We start from the raw sequence: 25,401 nt of genomic DNA, 5'->3' as shown, positions 1-25,401 counted from the left end.
ATTATCGTGTTGCCTGTTCTATAGTTTTAGTCAACTTTAATTTCTGCCTCTGGTGTATCAAGTTTTCTGTTTTCGTCAAATAACTACAGATGCATTTTTATCTGTTCTTGTGCAGTGCATAATAATGGCGGACTTTGTGCAAACTAGGCTTGAATTCCGACTAGGTGAATGTGTTTTAAATACTGCTTGCACTATTTCCCTAAATTGATTATCTCTACGTTGTGCACACGCGGGCCAAAGCTTTTCATTTTATTCTCCTTATTGAATGAATAATACTGAAAGCGACCACACGAACGTTAAATTGTTAGTAAACGTATGTGCTTTTTACTGATTGAAGTGTCAATGTGTTGTATTTGTGGGGTAAGATGCATTTTTAAGTTTGGACTCCGGTGGCATTAGAATTGGACCTAGCGAGTTGACCAGTTCGTGAATGTCAGTGCAGATATGCTTTGTTTATTACGAGGAGCGAAATCGAAGAGGTAATCACATGTTGCACGGGGCTTAATGAGCAAAATGTCATTTTTTAACTGATCCTCACACACACCGTGTAGTGAGCACTGATCTTTTACATAGCTAACGCAATTGGCGCGAATCTGAGAATGCATCAGAGTGCAGTGTGAAATTGATGGAAATCACATTATGTTGATGCATTTGGATGCACACACAAAACGCTTAGGGGACATTGCCTTATTTATTAGACTGGGCACTGGGGGGAGAAGGGGGGAGGATAATTGCAAATCCCAATGCAGTTGAATCCAGTCCGATGTTGCCATCCAACCCGCTCAACGTGAGGATGGCCAGCAGAGAGCGATGGGTATCGCGAGGTTTCGTTGCCTTTAGTCCTATTACGGGCCAATGAGAGGGGAGGGCTGGGAAAGTTGCCTGTTTGCAGCACAGCAGAGATTGCTGCAAAAGGTGCTCGTTTTTAAAGGCGCAGACCCACCGTTTTCCACCATCATTTGGCAATCAGTGAAAATTTTATGTACGCTCGCCAATTTATAAACGGGATCAATTTTTGTTTTGCGAGTCGTGCCAGGTAAATACTGTAATCAAGAGGCTGTATATGCCCGGCGTGTGCCATTTTGATAGAGAACCTTGTTTAAAGCAGGGTTTTTTTTATTTGAAGAGCAAATTGTAAAAAAAAAAATGGAGTTCCAAAATGTCTTCTTCAGTTTATGGACTCTTTCTTTGGACTACCTATGAAAAATGCAAAGAAGTTTGAAATTTCACTGATTGTAAGTCGTGATGGTTTGAAATGTAGTTGGAGTTTTGGCTTTGAAAAAGTTACTGTGCGCTAAACCCACGTTTTTCAGGTTGGGGCCTGTAGCTAATAGCGTTTTCCCTGTTCTTTTGCAATATCTAGGAGAAGCGGTGCTAGAGAACGAAACGGTTCTTGGTGCACTTTCAGTTACTTTCCCCCACGTTTTTTTTTAATTTGCACCCAGTTGATCTTTACATTTTGTTCCAGACCCAGGTATTTGTTTGGGTATGTGGAGCTTTTTCTTAGTTCCATAAATATAGGAGTATATCTAGCTTTTTTTCTTCTTGAAGCGTGATGCGATTACTTTGTTAATCCAAGTCCTTTCCCAAGGGTTTGAGTTATGTATAATGTATGAATGGCATGATATTAGATACAGTGATAGATCGGTTATTGATATAGTTTAACATATATACGTGGAACACGTTGGGGTTGATATTCTCGCCATTTTCATTTTAAGGTAAGCAAACGTGTGTGTTGTACCTTGCCACAGAATTGTGAGAGCCAGATGATGTGTTTACAAACGAGGGTTAACGAGCAATAAATATCCTGCTTCGTTTGGGGCTGATCGAGGAATCGCCTCTGTATTCACTCTTCAGCTGTGGGATTTTATGTGTAGAAGCGGTACACTCCCAGTGATTTACATTTCTACTAAGGCATCAATTTGGATCTCTGTATTCTGTTTTGCTGTAGAGGATACTTTCTAGCTGTGCGTAGTAAATAAACATATTCAACGTACCCATCTGATAATTTCGTGGTTGATTGTTTATTTTGTTTATGTATTACAATTTGGTTCTCTTAAATATAAGTAGATCACAACATCTGAGGCTAGATATGATTCCTTACAAAACCTTTGGTGCTGATCAGCACTGTGTAGCATTTACATATTTCAGTCTTACCTCTGAAGGTGTAGATGCCTTTCAGTTCTGTAACGCAGTGCAAAAGCCTTTCATTGCAGTTGCTAAAATGTCAGAGCTTGTAAATTTTCTTTGAAACAGGTTAAGCTTTTTTTTATTCTGCACATCCCCTTTCTTTCCATCATGTTTATTATTGCAGTTGTGCTCCACGTCTCCTGTTTCAACATCTTCTCGGGTTAAAAGTGTAAACGTATCGGAGGGGACCGATTTGAGTTTAAAATCCCTTAATTTCTTTTTTGACACACATTTTACAGTACCGCAATCGTACAGATTATTGTGAGTGAAGGATTAAATAAAAGATCGTGCGTGGAACTGGCGTCAATTTTTGTGACCCTGTCTTGTTCTGTTCACGCAGTTGTTGCTGAGAATGGATCCCAGTGAGCTTCCAGGGCCTCTAAACTCATTCCAGCTGGCCAATGAAGCCTTGAGAAAGGATCTCCTGTCTGCTCCAACCAGCATGGCGGCCTCCGGAAGCGACTTAATGGGACTGGAGGAATACAGTTTTGAATCCCCCACTCCTGAGACGTCCACACTGACGCAGTCTGAAAGGGTCAGGCAAAAAACCCAGGACAGTCTAAGCATACTGGAGAAGCCCGACTCACTCGAGCTGTCTAAAACGCAAGTGGAGGAGTTTTATAACAAGGTCTTTCCAGAGCAGGCTGGGTCATCTTCCGAGCCCTGGCAGATAGAAGTGCCGAAAAGGGACAACGATGACCCCGCAACACCCAAGGAAGCAGAGCCAGGCGACGTGAACATGGAAAATGTGCAGGCCGAAACGGACCGCGGCGCGATGGAGTCCGAGCCTTTGCCTCCAACGGGAGGCGAAGCAGATGCCGAGGCATCCTTGGAATGCAAAAAAGAGCCCGGAAATCCAGAAGAAGGACGTCAAACTCCTCCATCTTTGTCCCCATTTGTGTGTAATGCAGACATGCCTTTGGCTCCCAAGAAGGAGTCTTTGCAGAGGGACGATCTGTCCAAAGAACAGGAGCAGGACATGGATGTCCAAATGAAGAGCCCAGAGGCAGAAACTGGCCAAGCAAAGGATCCAGAAGAAGCAGCAGTTGCATATCCTGACACTTTAGCTGAAAACCAAACCACTAAATCGACTATAACTGAGAATCTGGCAAAGGTGAAGTCTGAAGTTGATGATATGGCAGCAGGTGGCAGCAAATACAAGGAAACTAGGGAAGACCAAGCAGAAACAGGAGAGATGGAAGGTGAGTGTGCACAGATCAGCTAACACTTCAGCTGCATGCTAGTGAAAGCTGGTTTCTCATTGTGGTTTTTATTCCGTCTGAGCTCATACTTAACGTTTGAATCCAGATAATCTGCTTTATTTTTTTGTCTTCTGCTAAGAACAGTTGCAGTTCTCAAACTTCTAAAACTTATTTGTGGCCATGAGCTAAAAACAAGTAAACCGAACCAACAGTCTAGAGTAAATTGAAGAGTTTGTTTAGTCAAGTCAAGACCCTGAGGGCAATTCAGTGGGAATGGAAACCAGCAGACTCTGGTTTCAGGAGGACCATTACCAGCGCAAATCGCCACAGGTTCTCTTCTTGATCTCAAGGGAGCGAAAGGCTCTGCAAAGTTTTGTTTCTCTTGATGTCTTAATGGCTTTATCGAATCAGTTATTGGGTGGCACATTGACGCAGTGGTTAGCTTTTCTCCCTCACAGCTCTGGGACCTTGGGTTCGGTTCTGGACCTGGGGTATTATCGGTGTGGAGTTGGTATGTTCTCCCCATGTTTGGATGTGGTTCTTTCCACAAACATGCTGATAGGTTATTTGGCTTCTGGTAAAATGGCTCCGGTGTGAGTCTGTGCGTGCCCTGTGATGGCCTAGTGTCCTGTCCAGCATATACCCTGCCCTGCAAGCTTTAGTTGCCAAAATAGACTCAGGTTCCCCTGCTACACTGTATTGGATAAAGCAGATAGAAAATGAATGGATGGATGAATAGGTTATTGGCAATTGATTTAACTGGTTTACAAATAAGATTTTGGAAAAAGTTGTTCACCCTCACTTTTTTTGGAAAAAGTGAGGTTTGTTGCTGTTTACAGTTCCCCTTCAATACAATATTGTATACCCTGTTGGTACTTTTTAATGCATTGATTGTAATGTTTACCAAGTGTTGTGTGTTGCTGGTTTTTAAATTGTTTACATCATGGAATCTTATCTATGTTATATACAGTGCTGCTTGAAAATATGTGAACCCTTCATCTTTCATATGTATTAGACAAATCTTAAATATCTGAACTCCAATACTTAATGGAGAATATGGGCACACTTAAAAAAATGCATATTGTTTCATTATTTATTAAATAAAACATGTACTTTACAGAAACTCAGTGATTCCTGTGTAGAAAAGTGAACCTTTTAATTCAGCAAGCAGTGGCAGATTCTTTAGCAGCTAAGACAGAAACCTATCGTTAATAGTCAGTCTCTCACATCTGGGTTGAGGAATTATTCCCCATTCTTCCTTCCAAAACTGATTCAACTGCTACAGATATGTTGACTATCTTGCTTGAACAGCCAGCTTCAGGTCTTGCCACAGCATTTCAATTGGGCTGCGATATTGTCTTTGCCTTTCCAAAACACAAAATTTCTTCCTCTTAATCTTTGCTAGATTTGCTGGAATGTTCTGGGTTATTTGTCATGTTGGAGGACCCTTTTTTCGGCTCAGCTGCAACTCGCAGGCAGAGGGCCCAACATTCTCCTCCAGAATATTTGGTTGTGACTCTGAATTCATAGTTGCCTCAATGATGGCGAGTTGTCTGGGCCTGTGGATGGAAAAGCAGACCCAAATCGATGGCAGTGGAGCTAAGGTTATTTCAGTAGTAGGCAGTGTAAATTTTTGCAAAATGGGACATTTTTTATTGAGGCCAAAAAAAAGGATCCTCCAGGTGGTCTTTTGCATACTTAAGACGAGCAGCATTGTTCTTTTTTGAGAGAAAAGATTGTCTACCCTCCCGTGAATACCATTGCTATTCAACTTGCGTCCTGTTGTGGACACCAGCTGCAGCAAGAGAGACCTGGAGATGTTTGGATGTGGTCTTTGTGTTCTTTTGGACATCCTGTATGAGTGTTCTTGTTGCTCTGTGGGATAGTTTTGAAGGACGTCTAAATCTAGGTAGAGTCTCCATTTGTAGACCATTAGTCTTACAGTAGATTTCTTAATTCCAAAACATATAACCCCTTATACCCTCTCCAGACTGATGAGAACTTACAACCCTTCCTGAGGTTGTCTGAGATCTCTTCAGTTCATGACATGATGTACTACTACACTAAGTTATAATGGAACAAAACCTAGTTTTACCCATATATCATAGAGGGCCTCCCAGACTTTGCCCTGGTGATTGGTGATTTGATTGGTTTACCTGCATCCTAATTATTTTTGGTAACTGGGCAGCTGGTTATACTTATCTCATTAACTGAGCTAATGAACCTTATGGTTCACTTATTTTTGCACATGCCCTAATTCTTGTGTATCTGTTGTTTTCTGTTGCATGCATCAATTCCTCTAGAATTTGTGGACATACACCCTTTCTTTTAGAAAAGTATCCTTAAAAGAGGGATTTTATAGTAAAAATGTAACATTTAAAGAACTACAATGGAGGATCACAAACTTTAATGCAGCATTGTTTGTAACTGATATGCAGTATGTTTGTATATTTATTTACTTATTCATTTTAGCTAAGGAAAAAGATGAACCTGCAGCCTCAAGCCAAAGTGAAAACTCTTGTGATGTTTCAGACAAGCCACAAGAAAAGATGGTAAATCATTTATTTTTTTCTTTTAGCCAGTTGTGTATTGCCATGTGTTACTATGCTATATTTTTGATCCTCTATAAATCGAAACATGATGAAGCTTACTAGTTCATGCTGTAGTCTTTGTGAAAATATTTTTGATGTGTAAAATACAGAAATGTTTTTTTCCCTAAATAGTTTTGCCAATGCCAGGGTTTTAATTATATATATAAAAAATATAATTTTATGTTTTTGAATATAGGCAGAAAAATCACCAGAAAAGAAAAATGGTACATTTTTGTTTTATGGGCCATTATTGTATTTGAACCTTAAAGGTTTGTGTTTGTTATTAAATCTGTGAAGGTCAGATACAAAATAACATGTTATAAATTTGTTACAGTAAAGATCTGTATGATTATGAATGCTTGAATTACTTTTACAGGAATTTAGAAGAGCAGAACGTCTAAGAAGAGTAGAATCATTGAAAAGTACATCTCAGAATCCACTGATCATTTCAGATACTGGTAGGTCATTTTCATCAATACAATATACTTCTAGATTCTTTAACACTGAGTGCGAATACAAGGCCATATGATAATTCTTTGTCTGGTTTCTCAGAAATCTGCACATCCAGGCAGCTATGAGTTACCTAAAATTAACAAACACACAGAAACTTTATAGAAACAAAAATACTTTCTGTTTCTATAAAGTGAAACAGAAAGTTTCACTTTATAGAAACAGAATGTGCCTAACTTGGAACTCTAAACTCTTGAGCCTAAATTTCTGGACTCTGTTGTGCTTAATGGAAATCTTGCACACTCTATTCTGATTAAGTGAAGTAGTTTGGGTATTTTATAATACTCTGAAATTCAGTTTCCCATGCCACTTGAAAGTGGTTATTTTATTGTGTTTTTAAAATAAAATCTACGAAATACAATATATTTGGAAGTGCGTTCATCAGTCACTTTACATTCGAAAATTGTCTTTCTGAAGCCCAGCTATCTGATGATGACTCGGATGCCATGGTGGATGATCCCAAAGACGAAGACTTTGATCCACACGCAGCCCCCCGACGTTCCCTGCGCACGCCCCTGCGGACTCAGAGGGTCATGCCCCCTCGGATTCAGAGGGCCCAACCTACTGTCCACACGGCTGCCCAGTGCACGCCGGCGTCTCATCCGCCCAACACCGCGCGCGGGGTGTCGCACAACGCACCGCCCAGCAACACCCCCAGCCAGGGTCAGACACAAGGCACTCCCCACAGCAATGCCCAGTGCCAGAATCAGACACCCGGCGCTCCTCAGAGCACACCGCGGCCGCAGACGAAGATGCACTGTGCCAACTGCAAAGCCCCCCTGCAGAAGGGACAGACAGCCTACCAGAGGAAGGGCATGCCCCAGCTGTTCTGTTCCTCTGCATGTCTCTCAGCCTTCTCCAAGAAACCCCCGAGGAAAAAGCCTTGCGTGTTTTGTAAAAAGTAATTATTTTTTTATTTCTAAAGTTCCGGTCTATGTTTTTTTTTCCTTCTTTGTGTTATTCCAGGAAATAAGTGCGTTTAACGGAAGAATAAGCTCAGGTTGCACATAACTTGCGTTGTTTCTGAATGACACGTCTTTGTTTTTTGGCACAGCTCTTCACGTCTTAAATGATAAAATGTTGTCTTCCTGCACATTTGTACCTGAATAAATCTCTGTGTGGGTTTAAACAAAACCCAATATACACCCAAGTTGTACACACTTACATTTGTAAGCGCATTGTGTCCTCAGTTCTTAGCTGCGTGGCCTTTTAAACACTCTAATATGGATTTCATTTGAAATTGTTCAGTACATGTGAGATCAGAGGCAGTGGTAGCTGATTGTTGCAAATAAACTCCCCGCCCCCAACATTTATATATCTAGTATCCATCTTATGTCCATGTTTTGTTGAATATAACTTTGCTTTTTCTTTTTTTTTTGTATTTGCAGGGATATCGGGAATACTAAAGACTGTGTTGTTGCACAGACAGGGCCAACAAACTCTTTCCAGGAGTTCTGTAACAATGCCTGCCTTTCTCTTTATGAAGCTCAGTTTCAAAAGAGCACCCCACAGACAGTTGATCCTTCTGCTCCAAGGTGTAGCATCTGTCATAAAGCAGGAGAGGTAAAAACGAGGTTTGCATGTCATCACAATTCCATGCAAAAGTGTTGCCTTTTCCCGGGCATTTGATAAAATAACTTGTGCTGCTTTTATCAAAAACTTTCAATTCATGAAAATGTTGCTTTTTCAGCTAAATGTGAAAGAGCCGCAAAACAGATTCAACCAGAGGTTCCTCTGATTGCTATATGAACAAAATATATGATTTTGAACATTTTTGACTAATTGGCTGTATTATCTCTATATCTTGTATGCTTTCTTTGTGTGTGACCTAACATATGGTCTTGTTTACATTTGTCTATGCCTAAAAGCAGTGAGTGAACACGCATCCCCATATCTGAAGCCATTTGTACTCCGCACAATTTGTTGCTGACTGCATGTCAACACCTTTAACCTGTACAAAAGCGCATTCTCAGTATATCGGCAGCAGCTGTTCACTGTGCTGTGCTAAAGTTTACACAAGCTTAGTTTGAGGTTTTAAGTGAAACACTGATAAAAGGTGAACATCACAAATTTAATTAAATAACCCTGAAGTGTTTTTGCCACTTCCTTCGGGTGCTTTTATCTAAGATTTCAGATTTAGAAGAGATTTATATCACATGATTAACTTCAGTTATAGTTTTTTCTGACTGGTTTTCTTATTTTTCAACAATCATTATATTCTGCAATTGATAATGTAGTCAAATGATCAAAATATGAATCATGTCTGGTGATGTAAAATCCCAGAAATATATATTGAAAATAGGCAAAAAGGGTGCATCTTAGTTTCACATTGATTTCTACTTTTCACCTGTGTGCAGATATTAAAATGTAGATGTATTGTTAATTTCAATTTCCTGGCTGTTCCACCTCTTACCACTAAGTGTCACTGTTAAATAGTGGAATAATATTGGACTTCAGAGGCACTTGGATTGTCAACATCTAAGCTGGTTAGTTTGTTTATTTAAGGCATAAATTGTGTATTTTTAACATTCATGGCAGGTCAGTATGTTTGAGTGGAACTTTGAGCATCATTGTCTTATTTACTTTTAGATTCTACATGAAGTGAGTAATGGTAACATGGTTCACCACTTGTGTAGTGATGCCTGTTTTACCAAGTTCAGAGCTACAAAGGGCCTGAAGACTAGCTGCTGTGACAACTGTGGACTCTACATCTATAATAAGGGTTCCCGATTGGAGTACCTATTTCATGAGGGACAGCAAAAACGATTTTGTAATACCTCATGTTTAACAATTTATAAAAAGGTAAGATGTTTTTTTTCAGTCCTACAAAAAAATTAGAGAGCTAGAGGAAAAATGTAATTTATGAATATTGTTCAGTACTGTTCTTTTACTTGTTTCATACAAAACTGTTTCAGTTTTCATGTTTTTGGTAATGAAGCATAATAATGTGTTGTCTACTTTGTTTCAGAAAAATACCAAAGTCTTTCCATGTACATGGTGCAAGACTCTTTGTAAGAATTTTGACATGCTCTCGAATGTGGATCGGAATGGGAAGATGGTTCTTTTTTGTTCTGTTTGCTGTGTAATGTCATATAAAGTGAAGACCTCAGGACCTATAGGTATAAGAATGTCTTTGGATTACTTCAAACTGTTCCATATTTTAACATTTGATATTTCCTTCAGTTTATTTTGTAATTGAGTTACTGTATTTATGTTACTTATAGTGTATTTTCTCATTATGTAAACATTTTTAGTTGTAAACATTGTGATTGTTCATACAATGGTGTGATTTTTTTTCAGGGAGGATGCAAATCTTAATGTAGCTCTGACAGTCAACACAATATATGAGTAATAAACTTGCTTTTAGTTTGCAAGTTAATTAGCTATAATCATTATGCAGGAATGGATCTGCAAAGAATTACTAGCATCTTCCCAGTATGATGAAGTACATGTGTTTTTAAGAATGTAAGAATTAGAATGTAAGAACATTGCTTTCTTAGATCTTTTCATCTGCTTTGTAATTTTTCAATCGACATTACTTCCAGTGTGTTTCATGTTAGGGATTTCAGCCTATTTTTTTTTTAGTTTTATTTTAAGAGACAAAATTCCAAAGTTAATCATGCATAGCAAAGACTTTTATTCTTTTTGCATAAAAACATACAGTATAACCCTAGAGATACTCTTAACAAGCTGATGTGAATTTTACAAGTGCAATTATAAATTATCTGTTTTTTTTTCTCCTAGGTCCTGTAAGGCCGTGTAGCTTCTGTAGACGCAGTCTTTCTGAGCCAACATATTACAACAAGATCAATCGGGTCATTTATCAGTTCTGTAGCCCTACCTGCTGGACTAAATTTCAGGTAGGTGATTGTCTTCTAAAGTCAGTTAAAGAAACAAAACCCAATATAAAGACTATAACATCTTGTATAATTCAACAAGTATATAAAGAATTTTCATCAGGAGTTGACATACTAACCAACCTTGAGATATATAAATATAAACTGTTAATTTCCATATTCGAGTAACATTGGTTCATTAGGCCAGAGCCTGTCTTGGTTTCAGTGGAGTTAAGAGGACAAGAGAGTATGGAACTACACCCCTCACAGTGCTGGTCCCCATTTATATGACTGGGTGGACTGGGGCAAGTGGGATAAAGTATCTCACTGTTGAGCAGGAACTCAAACCCATAACAAATATATAAAGCAATGCTTCCAGCATTTTGGGATCATTTCTAAACACTGAGAAGAAAAGCAGAGACTAGCAGGAGGATACAGGATACTAAAAGAACCTTAACCTCTGCATATGTGACTGCAAGTAACTATATATATTCTGCTATTCTGCCTGGCAAATACCCAGAACTGGAGCAGAGCAACATTTTATAAGTTCATATTGCCAATGAAAAGAAATGATACATGGCAATTCGAGGGAAGACAATTTACGTTACTTTTCTTCACAGAAATTGCACCTTTGGAGTCATCTTCATAATGTTTCCACATTTTGCGATAAAAACTGACTTAAGCCTTTTTCTGGTTTTCCCGGTGTATTATTATGTATTTTAGAGCAACTTTATTCAATATCTTAAAACATTATGAGACCATGTTAATCTTTTCAGGGTTTTTTTCTTTATTTTCTTTGTATGTACATGCCAGTTGTGCAGTTCTTTTTCAACGTGTAAATTAATTTTTAAATAATTTATTAATGATGATATCCTGCTAGTAGGATTAAAAAAAAATGGAAACACCGGCATAAGTGAGGGACAGCAAATATGTTAAAAGCAAGGGCTTTCATACAGATGTACCTCATTTGTTAACTAAGCAAATAGCATCCCAGGGTTCTCATGTATAAAAAAGCTGCACAGGCCTCCTTAATTATTATTGTGGCTTGTGTGACTGGAAGAGAAGACCTCACTGATGTGAAAAAGGGATGATCATTGGACCGCATTTGGCAGGAGTGTCACTAACCAAGGCAACTCAACTTGCTGATGTTTCGAGAACAGCCATGTCCAAGATGATGTCAGTGTGGAACTCTGAAGGAAAGACAATATCGGCAATTGAAAACAGTGGCTAGAAGTGCATGCTCCGGGATCATGATATCCTTGTATTAATTCAAAGTGCAAACCAAAACAGGCTAGCTAATTTCATCAAACCCAACAGCCTAGGATACTATAGTTCGATTTCAGTGCATAAACTACTCATCACATCTTGCGGTGCACATATTGTGTTCCAGTGGTCCAAAGAGCACAGGCAGCGGACTGCCGAGGTGTGGAGAAATTTCTATGTGCTGATTGACTCCATGTTAGGGAGCATATTGGCTGCACATGGTGACCCAACACTGTATTGAGTAACTTAAAGTTGGTGTTCCGTTTGTGTCCACTACTGTACCACATGTATAATATGATATAGTCATCTAAAGCAACAACTATGTAAAATACAAGAATATTATTAGCAGGACGTAAGTCATTAAGAATAGACTTAAGAATAGCAAGTAAGTCATTTTCCCTCAGAAATTACTGTATATACAGTATAGATTGTTCCCGGGGACAAAAGTAACTGTCCTATGGCACTGCTGAGGATTGTAATACAGTAAACCCTCAAGTTCTTCATCTGCAATTTTGTCTGTTCTTATAAAGTTATTAGTGATCAATGTTTTCCTCATTTGTGGACCAGATTCGCTTGTGCAGTAGGAGAGTAATTGCAGCCACCCATTTGCACATCATCTCCATCTGCTGGATCTGCTTCACCCGAGTTATTCAGTTTCATTCAAGAAAGCATAAGTTAAATGTTGTGTGTATTTTCTATGAGAGTATTACCCTTTTTGTGAGTGTAATACTGCAAAATAAAAGAAACATTAAATTCCAAAAAAACATAAGTAATCCCTTAAGTTAAAACATTAAGTTCTTGTGTGTTTTGCGGAAAAGGATAACAAAAATAATTAGAAGAAGAAAGAGAATTTGACAGACTGCCAGTGCAGGTGAATATGTGGGTTGAATGTTAACATTAAATTTGTCTGCCAGCTGCAGTTTAAAATCCCTGTTTTGCTCCCTCTCTCACAAAGTCTACATTACAAGCATGCCTGCTGTCTATATTAATGCAGATAGACCTTTATGTTTAAGGTTTCTGAGGAAGATTAAGGACTTTGTTTCCTTGGTCTGTGTAAAGGGCACGATAACTATAGGTAAATAAAATGAAAGTAATATATCATGTATTATTGCCGATATAGTAGAATAGGTTACTTGTAGTAAGTTCCGCACTCTCCCTTATTTGTATGCCGTTTTATTTATTGCAATGTATACTTTTAGCATCTGCATCAGTCTGGTGGTTGGCTGTGCAACCTGTTACTGTTTCACATAAGTTTTTTTTAATAAAGGCATCTACAACTCAAACCAAATTCCACCTGTTGGAATTGATCTGGATTGGTTGCAAATGTATGCTGTAGTAGTTGTTGTTTTAGTAATTCTGGCTGGACATGCATAGTTCATATTTATTTCTTTATTGTAACTGTTACATTGAAACCTACTGTGATTTTTGCTGCATGACAATTTTCATTAGTACAGTTACTTTATCATATGAGCATTGACTTTCTCATATGAAACCTTAGGAGAATTGTCTGTGCCAAGGCAGCAGGTGACCGCTGTATTAACTGTATTAATTTCCTGTAGTCCACTGTGATATCATACTTTTCTCTGCTTGCTAAAGCATATTCTTCCTACTGCTTATAGTTTCAGATGCTTGCTCTCATATACTAATCTAATTTCTCACTCTTCTGTTCTCTTCTAAACACCATCATACTAATACAGTCCCAAAAGGTGCTTCCAGTAAATATCTGATGACTTCTCTTTTGCCTTAGTGAGTTTCCAAAACCTTGATTTACACTTCCTGAATCCTGTTCAAGCCAGGCTGTCTTCTTTCAGCTTCAGGATGCTCAGCATGTACCATAATCTCACTCTGTACTTACGTTTTGTCCATTATTAATGTTTAGCCTTATTATTTCTTGTTCCTGGAAAAACTGGGGCCTCTTCCGCCAACTTCTTTCTTTCCTTTGGATCTCAACAGCTCATTTGCTATAATCTCCCTATCGTCTCCAAATGTTCCTTCTTTGGCCTTCTTAAAGACCTCAATTCCCTGCTCAGTTCACAACTGCCAGTGTGCTTCTGTGAAGCAGAGGTTACTGTTACTGTTTTTTTCTGAATTTGTATTCTAGATATATAAAAAATTTTAAACATCCCTACCTCCATGTGACAACAAGGGCCAGTCCTGACAGCAGGTTTCAGGCATCCAAGCCATAGCATCAATATATGTAGGACAGATTGACATGGAGAGAAGTCAAAGAAGAAGTGCAGCACATTTTTTGGCAGCCAAAATTACAAGTCCAAGAGGTATTTTACTGGCTTTCATTCCACAGGCTTAACCTGTAATGGTTAGAACTCCTGTCAAGAAAGCCAAAGTTAAGGTGCTTTCAGAACCAGTTATATACATTTAATTGTTTTCCTAAGTGGGTGATCAGTTGTGTGATTGATTACATAAATGTGTGGACAGTCTCGTTACTCAGGTATAAAGAATGTCTCTTATCTAACTTTCTTCTCTCCCCATTTAACACTGTTACTCTCAACTGTTGTTTTTTTATCTTTTGATCATTGAACATCCTGTCTGGGTTTCTCGAGGCTCTGTGTTTTTTATAATATGCACGTGCTGCAGTTTAGCTTCACATTTAACCTCTTTTCAGGTTTTATGTTTTATCTTATCCTCTGGATCAACCTAATTTCTCTTTCTTTCAGTACATTCTGAATGGGATGACCTGCAACTTATGCAGGTTCCCTGCTGGGAATTTACTGAAGTGCCATTCTTTTTCTGTGGTAAAAATAGACATTCGCTGTTAATAATAATCATAAATGTTTTTTTTAAGTAAAAATCCTTTTTCTTTAGTGATGTGACATTTATTGCCACACATTTCAAATTCATTTCAGATTGACAGTGATTCTTGAGATCTAATGTTCTTTTATACAGTTCTGACTCCCTAATTGAGGTAAAAAAAGAGTTGTTTTTGCGTGAAATACATATTCTACCAGCTGTGATAAATCGCACCAGACCAGGTGTCACACCGCAGCAAAGCTAAAGATTATAACGCTAATTTAATCAAAAGGCTTTGAGACATAATAATCAAGATCGAATGAGATGCATTCTTGTAAAAGGGCAATCTTATTTCCTTTCTTTCCAGAAAAATAGTCCTGAAGGTGACATTCATTTAAGTTGCCACTCCTGCCACAATCTTTTTAATGGGAAGCCTGAAGTCCTAGAATGGCAGGTAATGAGCTTTTTTTTTTGCTAATGTCCATTTGTTAAATAGATCTTGTAAGGAACAGTTGAACCCTTAATTTATATTGTACAAGTGTATTTGCTTTGAAACTGTTACACTTACTGAAGTAGTTTCATGTGCTTATTTGAAAAAAAAATCTCTCCCATTGTACTAAATCAGAAGAACTTAATTTCTGTGTTTCAATGGTGCAGTGATCTTCTGTTGCTGCTTGATCCTTAGGATTCTATTTACCAGTTCTGCTGTAAGGAGTGCTGTGAAGATTACAAGCGTCTTCATGGAGTCGTGTCTGTCTGTGAACACTGCAAGCAGGAGAAACTTCTGCACGAGAAAATCAAATTTTCGGGAGTCGAGAAGAATTTCTGTAGTGAAGGTCTGCTTGCCATAATACCCTTAATTCCACGTGGATTTCCTTTTGCTGAACATGGTGGTTTAAGGAGTAGCAATCCAAAGAGTGTTGTTTTTTAATGATAAAATGCAAAGATAGAAAACATGACAGCTTTTTGTTGTTGGGGTTTATTTGTTGTATACTACATTTTCTCTCTCCTTGTTCCTTTGTAGTTCATCAGATGTTTGACATGGTTTTTTTTTCCTTCTTCAAGGCTGCATTTTACTGTACAAGCAAGATTTCACAAAGAATTTGGGGCTTTGTTGTATAACTTGTACATACTGCTCTCAGACATGTAAAAGAGCAGTCACTGAAGAGCTAGATGGCAATACATGGGATTTTTGTAGCGAGGACTGTAAAAGTAAATATCTCCTGTGGTACTTAAAGGTAAGGGTAGCTTCTAATCTTTCAATTATTTTCTTAATGAAGAATTAAGAATAATTAAGAATTTAAGCAATGCATTTTTATTATAGAAGTAAATGGACTGTGCTACACTATAGATTGAGTTTGTTTCCAGTTCCTTGTTCATTTCAGCTTATTGTAATGTGTTGCATGACTTTTTGTCTTCATTTTTCTTTGCAGATACATTGTTGTTAATTTTTCTGTTTTTTTTTTGTTCTATGACTTTTTGCCATGGACCGCATAACTCATGACTGCTTGTTCTTATAGCTGCCCAGAGACAGCCTTGATTCCAAGTTTGTTTTCACAACCCCCCATCCTCTGCAGGCAGCTAGATGCCATGCCTGCAAACGGCAAGGGAAGCTTTTGGAAACAATACACTGGCGTGGAGAGATCAAACATTACTGCAACCAGCAGTGTCTCCTGCGCTTTTACAGTCAGCAAAATCAGCCCAATCTGGACACGCAGAAGGGTCCTGAGAGCCTGCTCAATAGTATGTCAGATGTGTTCCAGTTTTGTGTTTTGAAAACAGTGTGTAATCTTGCAAATGCTAGAAGTATTACTGTTAAATTGAGTGTACCAGTCATTGAAGAGTTCTTAGAAAATCTTTTTATTGCTGGCTGCCTTGATAAAGTAAGAACATGATCAATCTTTGATTTTTCAGTCCCAGTTTGTTGTGACTTAAGTTTGAAGGGTCTTCCATTCAGAACAGTTGAAATTCGCATAGGATGTGGATCTAAGTGTCAAGGTCTTTTGGATATGGTGTCCTAACTTGTAAATCCTCCTCCACAATGACCTTTAACTTAACAAGCTATTATATAAAGTCATTTGAATATCATTGCCACTATTAAATATTTATTAGGTAAGGCCTTCTGTGTCATTGTGTGTTCAGCTCCCAGCTAGGACAGTGTGGAAGAACTCTTTCAGGCAGCCATTAGGATTCTGGGTTTACAGCTGGATAGTTGTAGGTTCATAACCTGGGAGATGCTGTTTTTGTGTAAAGTGCTTTTAATGTCTTTGTGAAGCTGTTGAACATGATTGTTTTTAAAAGAACTATGTGAAAGTGCCCTTTTGAATTTGTTCACAATTGGCTCTTCCGGTAAAATAGTTTTTTTATAAATTGTGCCCTGAACTTTCTTAGTCATAATTGCGTATTAAAATTCTGTGCCTTTATTGATATTTCAGGTCAGTCACCAGAGTCTAAAACACCCTCACCTACAGCAAAGAAATTTGAAGTAAGTTGTATTAAACAGATACTAAGTAACATTTAAAAGCCCTAGAAGTGCTGCCAATGTTCTCGAGGAATTAGGCCTTTAAATAAAACAGCCCTTAAATCAAAGTGGGTTCAGCAAGTTAAACTCTTGAAGAGGTTGATAAGTTTTATGTTAAGACACCTATCATAATATTTTATTGGTGCAGTGTTGTTCGTAGGGCTTATCTACTTGGTGAGAAATTGTGCTGTTTAGAAGGCGAAAAAGAAAAAGTTAAGCGTGTTGAACACAGGACAAGGACTACATATTTACACAATATGCTTGTTTAGATATTTTCCCTGAAGCCTCATATTCTTTTAAATTTGTTCATTTAAAAAGTACCTTTAAAATATCACATTAAATGCACATTATGAGTCTCTAAAAGGTTTCAATTTGTCCCTAGCCTGCAGGAAACACACATGCACCCCAGCTGTCCCCTTCACCCCCACCTCCTCCTGTCACGCCCACCACACCCCGTAAGAACAAGTCTGCCATGTGCAAGCCACTGATGGAGAACAGGGGGACCTCCTGCAGGCCCGAGATGAAGTCAAAGGGTTGCCAAACGGGTAAGGTGAAAGAATACATGTTTGACTCCTTTCTTGAAGTACTGTGTAACCATTTCCATCTTTTGTTAACGAAGAAGGCGGCAAACCTTATTTTGCCCAACTTTGGCCCTTTTTGGTTGACGCGCTTTACCATCTGTTTATGAGGTGGCTTTGAATGTGTGTATACGAGCAGTCCCATTGAAAGAAGCCATCTTCATGTACCCACCTTTAAAATTCTTGGCTCTATACACTGTGGTGTGGACCCCAAAAAAGTGTCAACAAAGCTTTCTCCCTTCCTTGTTTGTGCTTTTTGGGTGATCTGAAGTTTGTGTGTGTCCTGCGGTTAGACCAGCATGAGTCTGTGCTGTGCAGTTTCTCTTATTTGTGTATCATTTTACAGTTTTGTTTTCTTTGCATAATAAATGACTGTTCTGTACTTTTATGATGGTTGACCTTTTCTTTTTGTCTAGCTTGATTTACTGTCTGGTTTAAATCATTTAAGGATTTGACATAAAAGAACATAAGGTAAAAAGTACAATTGTGTTAGCATTCTTTCTGAGTGGTCTAAACTATTATAGAGCTGCTGCATTGCTTTTTGAATTCTCTGTAATATTTAGGGTTTTAACAGGTTTTTGTTTCTATACAGTAGTTTATGCAGGTTTAGATGTTAAGTTGTTTCCATTTTGATGGGTTTTTCCTTTTGCATTTCAGAGGATTTCTTGAACACAAAGCTGGTTGTACTCCCCGTCCCAGTTCCTGTCTTCATCCCAGTGCCTATGCATATGTACTGTCAGCAAACACCAGTGCCTTTCACCATGCCTATTCCAGTAAGTATTCACTGATTTTGACTGCTAAGCTATGGGCTAGATAAGAGATGAGATGATTGTGAGCCTTAACATTTAAACAGCTAAGCCCCTTTTTATTAGGGGCTCCCAAATGCTAGCCAAGTCAGTTGTTTTTAGGAAATTGAGCCCTAAGGGCCAGACATGGCTAGTTACAAGCTGGAGTCTTTTCAGCAGCTGCATGTGAAATCAGTGCTGCCACTACCTGTCCAGTGTATGCCGTTTCCAAACCTTCAAGTATCGGATCTACTGACAAAGCTGCAAGCAAACATCCTTAAACACACAGACAAACCTGAACATTCACTCTATTTTTGTTAATTGAATGCGAGAGTTTTACACAAATGAAAGTAGTGCTCTCCATGTGGAATATGTAGGGATTTTCCTTAAATCCCTGTTTCATAATTGTATTATAAAACATTCCAGAAAGTTGCATTTGAAAATAGTCTTTATCGCTTTATCGTTCTACAGTCTGTAAAAAAAAAAAAGAAAAAGTTTTGATTAAAGAAAACCGTTAACCTTGTTTCACTTTTTCACTTGCCAGGTCCCAGTCCCCATGTTTCTTCCAACCACCCTTGAGAGTGCAGATAAGATAGTAGAAACAATTGAAGAACTTAAAGTTAAAATACCGTCAAATCCGCTGGAGGCTGACATTCTCGCTATGGCTGAGATGATCGCTGAGGCTGAAGAGATGGATAAAGCATCATCTGATCTTTGTGGTAATGTACTGATCTTGCCGTGCGCTGCTCCACTGTCTGTTGGATTGCCCGAGATGGAGTCAGCATAATTGAAATAGTGGTTTTCTCATAGCAGATCTTGCCAGTAATCACAGCGCAGAAGGGCTGCTGGAGGACTGTGATCTGTTTGGGCCGGCCCGAGACGACGTTCTCGCTATGGCGGTCAAAATGGCAAACGTGTTGGATGAACCAGGTCAAGACTTGGAGGCCGATTTCCCCAAAAGTAGGTTGCGCTTTGTGTAACGTGTCTGAACTCTTACCAGAAAACTGAAAGCAGCTACGCTAGATCTGTTCTAGAGACTAGAACAGTTTTGTGTTTTCTTTTCGTTAACTGTCATAGGTCTTGAATTTAGATCATTTTAAGTATAAAAATAGAGGAACTACTTACGTCCCGCATTCTTTATGAATTTGCGATTTCCTTTTCTTTAACGCATTCTTTATGGTCCGCTAAAATAAAGAACCGCTATATGTACAAATGAGCCTGTCCAGATGTCATTGAAGACATCTGAATAGCATTTAGGTTCTTAGAACTGCTGTATCTGCCTCAGGCAACATCTAAGTACCATTAAATTCTGTTCCTTTTATTTCTAAATATTTCTGTTTCAGACCCTCTAGATCTGAATCCTAGCGTCGATTTTCTTTTCGATTGTGGACTTGTGACACCAGAAGAAGTGAATTCAGAACACGAGATTCCCAGGGCTGTACGAAAGGTATAACATAAAATTGGCATTTTACTGCTTTTTATTCTTGCTGTCTATCATGCACTCTTGAATCCAAGTATATTCTCCATTGTTTGACGAAAACATTCCAGGCATATTTTTAATGTTTCTCGACATAAAGTGGAAGCTGTTCATAATCTTAAATAATTATAAGTTTATAAAAAAAAACATAAGATTTATATTATGACTGTGATTGAACTGTTTACCCTATCTGGTTTGGGGTTATGAGGACAGACTTTATAATAGCACATGCAGGAAATGCCAGAAAGATTAAAAGCCATGTTGCATTGTTTTTCGAAAAATAAAATGGTACCCTACCATGATTTCTAAACAGATGTGCTCATCTCGTGCTTTAATTTTTTGAAATCCTCTTCAAAATGTTCTGTATGTATTGCAAAGGAGTGTTCAGTTAGCCTACCAAAATAGATGTCGGGCTCCTGTACTTGACTCAGTACATAGTAGGCGTGCTGTTATAAAGTCCTTGAGACTTTCATGATACAAGAATGTTATCAGTTCTTTTGTAGCACGGAAACAAGCTATAAACTGATATCGCGGAACGCTTTTATCTTCCGTAGAAATAGTCTTTTCTGAATCATTTTCTTGTCTATAGTGCGGCATGACAATGTTTTTCAAAGGTACCATTAATTTGTTAAGGGAAGATGGGAGTATTTGGAGCCATTATGACTGTGTAGGTATATACAAACTGTATGCACTAATCATTGGTCATCAAGACAGTATATGGCTTTTCACAGAGAAGGGTGATTTATGTGGTTTCTATGCCATCCCATGCGCTTTTCTATGCCATCGCCCACTCTCTAAGGAACTATAATACTTAAGTTACAGTATGCACTTGACCATACACAGAGGGGACACTTTACAAGCAAGGTTACAGGTCTGCAATAGAAGTAAAGGGATCATTGTGAGATGGATATTTGATGCCTTAAGTTCAGTTACGGGTTCCAGAGTGTTATTATTTTTTACTAGAGCATATAAGGCCTACTTTTATTATTTTTCCAGAGTAACCAAAACTCTATTTCTGTTGACAGTACTGCAAAATGTTACAAATGCCTCATTCTGAATTGCAAACATGATGACAATATGGTGCCATAAATAACTGTACATTTGTGTCTATTTTGTGATGTAAATTGGATGTTTTACACATTTCTGTGTTAACTGTACTTTCATTGTGGTTTGAAATGCACTCATCAATGCTGATTCTAACACCAAAATATAAAAGTAGCAAGGCAGTTTTCCTGCAAGAGAGATCAAAGATGACCAATAAGAACATTTTCTATGTATGTATTGTATTGTATTTTCTATGTACAGTATACTTCGTGATAACCATCTGCACCCTGCAAACTGTTAAAGATTTTACTTTACACATAAGGGTTTGTGTTCCATAATAATGAGTGCAGTATGGCGTATACTAAAATAACCTGCCAGCTTTGGTAGACTTCAGTTCCCGTAGGTTACTTCTCTTTTGTTATTGTTCCATAATAGCCAAAAGTAAACAGTGTTTCAATACAAATACACAGATGTTCATGTTAAGCACACCTAAAATTAGGTTCAAGAATTAGACTGCTATGCAAATGTCCCTTTTGGAATATGACCTTAATCAAGGGTGGTACCATAAATTACTGAATAACTTCTCTTAATCTGTTACCTTGTTCTGATGGAAGTGCATCCTTAAAGATTTAATTCTGGGAATATTCTGCTTCTTTTAATGTTCATTCCAGTACGATTTCCCCTTTAAATATCATTTGAATCAATCAGATATTTGAAGGTCAGTGCTTGTCACCCCCAGCAATAGCATGGATATTGTTGTCACTGCTGGTCATCCATTAGAGCAAGAAAAAAAGCTTTCCATTTTGGTATTTTAAATACTGCTTTCCTCAGTTAATGTATATATAAAATCTGTGTTTATTTTATTCAGATTGACTTTATATAATTGTCCTTATGATCTACATCTTGCATTCTTCATGGTAGTTTTTCTCGGTTTTAAAATTCTTTTTACTGCCTTTACAATCTTGTGGAAATGCTTTTTCATTGCTTTCTGCTGGTTTCAAAGCCTTCATTTGTGTTCCAAGGGGTCAAAGAGGATCATGCTGTCAGAGAGCTGTTCGAGGGACTCAATGAGCAGTCAGTCAGGGTGTACGGGATTAAATTATACCTACGGAGTGAATGCCTGGAAGTACTGGGTTCAGACAAAACATTCTGGAAATGAAAGTGGAAAAAGCGAAGAGCTTAGATTTGGACGTAAGTATTATTCCTATTAAACAGTGCTTACATTTGTATAAGTACAGGGAAATAGCCTGCTGTGTAGCAGAAATGGAAATTCTTTATAAAACCACAGTAATAAATTTTATGACTCGTATCAAATTGTTCAGTTAACATTTTCTTACATTTTTGCCAGACACCAAGACTGTTGTCGTTAGTAGAGGCTGTTTAATCACATACATAAAGTTAAATGTTTATCTTTTTCAGCAAAACCAATGCGAATCAAAGAGGACATTCTGTCTTGTACTGCTGCTGAGCTGAATTATGGACTAGCACAGTTTGTAAAGGAAATAGCTCGACCTAATGGAGAAAGATATGAACCAGACAGTATATACTACCTGTGCCTTGGAATTCAGCAGGTAAGCGATCGACATGAAAGGGCTAGATGATGTTGCTTTCATGTACATTCTCGATCTAGGCACTGCGAATGCCGTATTTGTACGCACACATGAAAACCTTCCTAGCCAGTGACACAGTATAATGCAAACCGGGCTGCCATATTGTGTAGTGAGAGAATGCACAACACAATGACAATAAAATTTCTAGGAAAATAAAGAACACAAGAATTCTGTCCTGTTAAATCACAAATGGGCAGGTGTTTCTTAAAATGAGTGTTTGTTAATTGTTGCTTTTTTGCAGTATCTCCTGGAGAATAACCGGATGGTCAACATCTTTACTGATCTGTACTACCTGACATTTATACAGGAACTAAATAAGATACTAAGTGGATGGCAACCTGGGATATCGCCTAATGGTAGGGGGTTAATTTTAAGACAGAAAGTTTTACGTTTCCTGCAGTTTGCAGACTGGCAAATGGAAAAAAATGTTTATACTTTTAATTTTAGCAAATATTATTTGAGCAGCTTTCTCACAGAAATGCAGACATACTGCATATGTTATACGTAGCTCATTTTGAGCTAACAGCTTATGCATAGATATCACAACCCTGGAGTCTGTGCTTCTGCCCACTGTTGCCTTTTGCTGGTGAGATCTTTGCCCATTCCATGCCAACATCACCTTAGACACCATTGCTTTTGAAAGATCTGTGAGCTGAGCAGACTTGGTCACTGATGCTCCTGGCAAACACACCCCAACAATCACCCATCTTTCAAAATCACTGAGGTTATCTCTTGCATACATAATTATAGGAAGCTTTTCCAGGCTTTTCCAGTGTTTTTATACATGGTCGTAAACATGCTTGGACGTTGGTAGCTTAATTAACTAATGACCCTCACCTGTGTGGAAGCCCTTGCTTTCAGTGTGCTTGGTGTCGCTCATTTACAGGGCGTTTTTATTTTTTTGTCCACTACTTGTAAATTTTTTTGATAATTTATGTAAATATTAGAATATTATTTGAATGTAAAAAGTATCTAAAATTCAATACCTAAATATTTGTAAATATCTAATTTGCCTTTAAAGTTGAAGGGAAGGAGTCTGCAAATAGGAGATCAACAGCAATGTTATTTTGTCACCTCTGATATGAAACCCAGGAGACCTAAATATACTTAGGTCATAAGGGCTTGGGTGGTGCTACTGAGTGAGTCTATATAAAACATAGTATTTTGGTATACTGAAAGTTCACACATTGCTATAAAACAACCTCTGACCTGTCTCTGAACTAACCTTTGATCCCAAGGAGGATTTTAAACCACAAGCAACTACACATACGGCATGTATGCTGCTAATTTTCTCCTTAACAATTTAAAGTTATAGTTCATTTTAATTACAATTGTACCAAAGAAAGCAGAAAGAAATGTGTATAAATATCGAAACACATTGGTGTTGGATAACATTCTACAGCTACAAAAACAACACTAGTGAAGTTTGAAATGAAACTGAATGTTTGTTCATTTTTCTGAAATAACAAAATACCAAGTGTAGTTTATCCAGTTTTAAAAAGCATGCATTTTAAAGCTACATTTCCTATAGAAAGTCTTCACCCCCTTAGACTTTTTCACATTTTATTGTGTTTATTGCATGGAACCATGATGTATTTAAGAGAGATTTTTTGTCAGTCATCATCACAAAGTACTCTATAATGTCTACGTAAAAAAATCCAGACATTTTACTACATTAATTAAAAATAAAAATCAGAACATGACCACTATCCCATTTACAGCAACTTCATATGGCTTTTTCTCATTCCCGAATCTAGTTAACTGCACCATTTCTAAGTTCGGATAAAACAACATGAATGGTTTAAATTCATTAACAGTCCTAATAAACACAATTAAATTATCTACTATTCAAAGTTTTACATAATGTGGTAGAAGAATATCAGCAAATTGATATTCCAGCATTTTTAAATATAATTGAAGAAATCGCTGGCTCCTTTCAGAAATCAGTTCATTGTTTTAATTAAAATCTGTGCTGTATGCATTGGGTTTTCATTGCAGGTACAATATTATCTCGAGTGGAAGAAGAGCACCTATGGGACTGTAAGCAGCTGGGGGTGTACTCTCCCTTTGTCTTGCTCAATACCCTGATGTTCTTCAACACCAAGTACTTCCGAATGAGGACGGTGGAGGAGCACATCCAGCTGTCCTTCACCAACGTTGTGCGGCAGTCGAGAAAGTGCTCCACTCCGCGGGGCGTCGTGAAGGTGGTCAGTGTTCGCTACTGGCCCCCAGCCCGCAACAAGAAATCTAAAGGTAATGGAAATTTCTTACGTGCTGAGGTGCTTTTTTTTTTCCATCTATCCAGCTCCAGCCAGCAGTTTTATCGCCCTGCAGCTTACAACTGTCAGCCCACTGAAGTTCCACAGTCCCTGGTTGGGAGACCTGGGAAAGCTAAGAGACCTACTGGAAGAGCAGTTAGTGGGACCAGTAGGGGGCAATCACCCCATGGTCTGTGTGGGTCCTAATGCCCCCGTATAGTGATGGGGACACTATACTGTAAAAAGGCGCCATCCTTTGGTTGAGATGTAAAAACTGAGATCCTGACTCTCTGTGCTCATTAAAATCCCAGGGCATTTCTTAAAAAGAGTAGGGGTGTTACTCCGACATCCTGGCCAAATTTCCCATTGGCCTTTGCCAATCATGGCCTCCTAATAGTCATCATCAATGAATTGGCTTTATCACTCTGTTCTCCTCCCCACTCATAGCTGATGTGTGGTGATACTGGTGCACTTTGGTTCCTGTCACATCATCCAGGTGGGGGCTGCACACTGGTGGTGGTGGGGGGGAGTCCCCATTACCTGTAAAGAGTGGAGTGTCCAAAAAAGCAAAGCTATATAAGTATAGGGAATTATTATCTTCTAACCCCTTTATCCATTCAAGGTCACGGGTGCACTGAAGTCTATACCAGCAAGCAACAGGCGGAAGTCGGGGTACACCCTGGATGGGACGCCAGTCCATCACAGTGCATGTAGAGAGCATGCAGACTCCACACAGTTAGCACCCCAGGTCCAGAACTGAACCTAGGCCCCCAGCGCTGTGAACAGTT

At 38.4% G+C, this 25,401-nt stretch overlaps 1 protein-coding gene across 9 annotated transcripts in view; it reads left to right on the top strand.

Annotated features, from left to right (window-relative positions):
* LOC148653849 (zinc finger MYM-type protein 3-like) overlaps nucleotides 1-25,401 on the top strand; it is a 33,079-nt gene that overhangs the window by 510 nt on the left and 7,168 nt on the right. For 3 of the 9 annotated variants that reach the window (XM_088596824.1, XM_088596821.1, XM_088596822.1), the window contains exons 2-23: nucleotides 2,531-3,392; nucleotides 5,865-5,944; nucleotides 6,360-6,441; nucleotides 6,911-7,394; nucleotides 7,882-8,056; nucleotides 9,083-9,295; nucleotides 9,462-9,612; nucleotides 10,238-10,353; nucleotides 14,708-14,794; nucleotides 15,026-15,176; nucleotides 15,406-15,578; nucleotides 15,861-16,083; nucleotides 16,776-16,825; nucleotides 17,244-17,406; nucleotides 18,097-18,212; nucleotides 18,769-18,943; nucleotides 19,035-19,184; nucleotides 19,568-19,671; nucleotides 21,768-21,936; nucleotides 22,165-22,316; nucleotides 22,597-22,711; nucleotides 24,354-24,608. In XM_088596824.1, coding sequence (XP_088452950.1) covers nucleotides 2,543-3,392; nucleotides 5,865-5,944; nucleotides 6,360-6,441; nucleotides 6,911-7,394; nucleotides 7,882-8,056; nucleotides 9,083-9,295; nucleotides 9,462-9,612; nucleotides 10,238-10,353; nucleotides 14,708-14,794; nucleotides 15,026-15,176; nucleotides 15,406-15,578; nucleotides 15,861-16,083; nucleotides 16,776-16,825; nucleotides 17,244-17,406; nucleotides 18,097-18,212; nucleotides 18,769-18,943; nucleotides 19,035-19,184; nucleotides 19,568-19,671; nucleotides 21,768-21,936; nucleotides 22,165-22,316; nucleotides 22,597-22,711; nucleotides 24,354-24,608 — 4,234 coding nt within the window. In that variant the 5' untranslated portion in view covers nucleotides 2,531-2,542. Of the gene's footprint in view, nucleotides 1-24; nucleotides 1,719-2,530; nucleotides 3,393-5,864; nucleotides 5,945-6,359; nucleotides 6,442-6,910; nucleotides 7,395-7,881; nucleotides 8,057-9,082; nucleotides 9,296-9,461; nucleotides 9,613-10,237; nucleotides 10,354-14,707; nucleotides 14,795-15,025; nucleotides 15,177-15,405; nucleotides 15,579-15,860; nucleotides 16,084-16,775; nucleotides 16,826-17,243; nucleotides 17,407-18,096; nucleotides 18,213-18,768; nucleotides 18,944-19,034; nucleotides 19,185-19,567; nucleotides 19,672-21,767; nucleotides 21,937-22,164; nucleotides 22,317-22,596; nucleotides 22,712-24,353; nucleotides 24,609-25,401 lie in introns of those variants that run through there. The other 6 variants (XM_088596816.1, XM_088596823.1, XM_088596818.1 and 3 more) reach the window with 6 other exon arrangements.

The sequence above is a fragment of the Lepisosteus platostomus genome, chromosome 10 (genome assembly GCF_059453375.1).
Source record: "Lepisosteus platostomus isolate fLepPlt1 chromosome 10, fLepPlt1.hap1, whole genome shotgun sequence".
NCBI classification, from domain to species: Eukaryota; Metazoa; Chordata; class Actinopteri; order Semionotiformes; family Lepisosteidae; genus Lepisosteus; species Lepisosteus platostomus.
Note: the sequence above shows the minus strand (reverse complement) of the source record. Positions and strands in the feature narration are given on the sequence as shown.